The 3,250-nt window shown below is 33.3% G+C and overlaps 1 protein-coding gene across 1 annotated transcript; it reads left to right on the forward strand.

The window, feature by feature from the left end:
* Positions 1 to 2,381: 2,381 nt before the first annotated feature.
* Positions 2,382 to 2,896, forward strand: LOC138138600 (uncharacterized). The gene is made up of 2 exons (XM_069058587.1): positions 2,382 to 2,442; positions 2,550 to 2,896. The coding sequence occupies exons 1-2, from the start codon at positions 2,382 to 2,384 to the stop codon at positions 2,894 to 2,896; spliced, it is 408 nt and encodes a 135-aa protein (XP_068914688.1).
* Positions 2,897 to 3,250: the final 354 nt, after the last annotated feature.

Below are 3,250 nucleotides of genomic sequence, written 5' to 3' on the forward strand. Positions count from 1 at the left end.
ATGTGTCATTGATTCACACGTTATTCTCGGAAGTAAGAGCAATTATTACACGCTGGTTGAATAATATAGGTACCTGTTTTATATTTTTTATTACTTCTTTCTCAGTTTCAAAAATGCTTAAAATTTATAAATCAAAAATTTATTAGAGCTGCATGTCATGTAAAAGAATTTATTAAGAATCACTTTTCAACATCGCAGAAAAAGTAAACGACAATTCTGTCAATTCTGAAACTATTCAGCAGCAACAGAAATATTTCGAATTGCAAGCGAAACTCACTATTTTGACAGTGTTGCCAAAATGGTTGTCTTGTTGGAGAACTGAAAATGTGTTTGGACGTTATGAAAATCTTAAAAACTTGTTAAAAGATAATGGAATCTTGTTTTTCCATATTGCAAAATATTTATCAGAAAAGACAAGAACTTTTACAATCCAAGTTTAATATAAAACAAAACTAAAGTTTTAAATTATATTAGGTGTTCATTTAAATTTCTGGTCAAAGTTGGCGTTGAAGAGTCGATTGTGAACGCACCACTCGTGTAAAAACACAAATAACGGTAAGATTTAAACAGCTGATCCGTGATCCGCAATCCGTAGTGCGTTCACAATCGACTCTTCAACGCCAACTTTGACCGAAAATTTAAATGAATACCCGATACCATAAAGATACCACTTTAAATCTTATAGCTTTAATAACGAGCAGTGTGAGCTAATACCGATCAAAATTTAAAATTCGATAGAAAGAGTATTTTGCAACAAGCAGAGTGGTTCATCCTTGGAGTCAATTTCCAAAGGAAATCATCTAAATTATTTAATTCAATTTGTTCAAGGCCAAACAGAAACGTTTTACAATTGATGAAAGTGTCAAGCGCGTTAAATGATGATAATCTTAATAGTAAGTAGTGTAATCTTCCGGATAGTTTGCTCAATTAAGAACTTTTATATTTTAGAAAATTTCAAATTTCAAAACTTGCTTAGAAGCCATTTATAGGAGCAGAATCTACCAAAAATCATTTTTCTAATTTAGTTACGAAAAACAATCATTGTGATATGTCGTTTTAGTTGTCAAACGTGTTTCATTTAATAACTAGTGAAAAAAAGTGACATTATATTATCACTAGATAGTGTTAAAAAATCTGACAGCAAACTATTTTTATTGTTTACGAAACAACCAACCATTTAATAACTATTGAAAAAAAGTGACATTATAATATCACTAGTGTTAAAAAATCTGACAGAAAATTATTTTTATTGTTTACAAAACAACCAACAGTATTCCCATAGCAACTCCCCGATAGTAGTATTATCCCTGAAAATTATTGAAATAGCAGATTTAAACAGGATTTTAATCAGAATGCGTGCTTTTCGTAATTAAATTAGAAAAAATCTTGTATGAAACACGTAGCAAAATGGCTATTTTTTTGCACTCGACATGTTGGACCACTCGTTAACACTCGTGGTCCAATTGTCATGTCTAGTGCAAAAAAGACGCTCATTTTGCAATTCGTTGCATAAATAGCTATTACTAAATTCACTCATTTTGTCATAAGTTTGTTTGAACCAAACTGCACTAAAGCACATTTTCTTGTAAAATAAAATTTAAGTAAAGGGTGTTAAATCATTTCATTTAAATAACTGTTTCAACAGTGCCGCCTCTTGGAAAACCTAAATTAAATAAAAAAAACAACGTAAAACCAATTGGCATCATTTTTTCCGTAAATGTTTTCTTTGTTTTTTGCAAAAAATATAATCCTAGGAGAAAACGAGAAGATTCCAAACGGCGAAATGTTACTGTAGGTGTTGAAACGGCCTTCAAGTGGATTTCTACTAAATTTAATTTCCACATTAAAAGTTACAAACAATGTTTTCGTGTTATAAATAATCTCGGTGTTTTAGAAATTAATTGTTGTTTGTGCAGATAAAGTTAAAAATTGCGAGCAATGTAACATTTATGTTGTATGTCATAATGTAATGTAATTAGATAAAAATGTAATGGTATTAAATAAAAATATGCTTTGAGAGTAATCCCTGTGCGGTGCAATTTTTCTGATAATATGTAGGTTTATGGCCCTATAAATCATATCTTCAAATTAGGCTCAATTAGATTTTTACAGATATTTTAAAGATATTGCAGTCATTTTTACATTTGACAAGTATGTTGCAATAATTTATGTGTATAAGCACTTTTTTAAGCGTAGTTGCTACGCTCGTGCATGTAAATTTCCCACTAAATAACCACAAGTTTCCTGTTTTAATCCAAATTCAATTGCTCCCAAAACAAATCCAACATCATCATCATCTCTCTCAATAATTTGTTTATTTCAATTTTCAATGTTGTTCAACTTTCAGTTAAAATTCCTACAAAGTTTCAACTCCGGCAACCATGAGATCCTCGAATGCCCTGTGCATAACAATCGTGTTTTTCACTCTTATCTCGAGTGCAGGTGAGTCCTAATCACTCTTTTCGCAACCTATACGCAATACCACCTAGACCCAATTTTGTCATCTACACAAACAACTTCAACTTAGGGGATTCACTCTGTTTTTCTAGTCCATTGCATCAGATGCTTCAACTGCTCGTCGAGGACGAACATGAATTGCGTCACCTTCGAAGGAGACAACGCCAGCATGATCGTCGAATGCCCCCAACCCAACGCCTTCTGCCGCAAGACCAGGCAAATCATCACCGCCGATTCCACGACCATCATTACCAGAGCTTGCGGCTGGATCAAGTTTGAAGAGCATTCGGGGGACTACTGTATGGTGACCAACACGAATTTCAAGCAAGAGACAAGCTGTCAGTGCTTCACAGATACCTGCAATACCGGCTCGATGATGACGGGACAGGCGCTATTTTTATCGATTGTTTCTGCGCTAATTAGTTTATCGGGTTATTAAAATGACAGATAAGTGCATGTGACGTCAGAGATGTGACAATTCTCGTTAGATAGTCGAGAATTATTGATATTTATAGGTGTTATGTCTGTTTTTTTAGCGCACGATTGATAAAAAAAACGATATGATGGAGTTGTTTGTTTTTCTGGGCAGAAAGTTTCATGAGATATATCATTGGATAAAAGTGTACGCACCGATCGTAGCAGTCTGGACGATACCGTGTGTTTGCGAAATCATTCTCACTTTTTATCAGCAGATAGAAAATGAGAGTGTTTTTTTCCTACATTAGGTACATTCACGTAAAAATGAATTGTTTTCTGTTTCCAGTGTTTCGAAAATGACAATAACAGTTTGTCA

Source organism: Tenebrio molitor, chromosome 9 (assembly GCF_963966145.1).
Source record: "Tenebrio molitor chromosome 9, icTenMoli1.1, whole genome shotgun sequence".
In the NCBI taxonomy this organism is placed as follows: Eukaryota; Metazoa; Arthropoda; class Insecta; order Coleoptera; family Tenebrionidae; genus Tenebrio; species Tenebrio molitor.

Bases quoted from the DNA above. Each gene is read 5' to 3' on its own strand.
- LOC138138600 (XM_069058587.1), top strand. From the start codon at position 2,382: ATGAGATCCTCGAATGCCCTGTGCATAACAATCGTGTTTTTCACTCTT. The intron at 2,443-2,549 runs GTGAGTCCTAAT...CTGTTTTTCTAG, and splicing joins CACTCTTATCTCGAGTGCAG to TCCATTGCATCAGATGCTTC.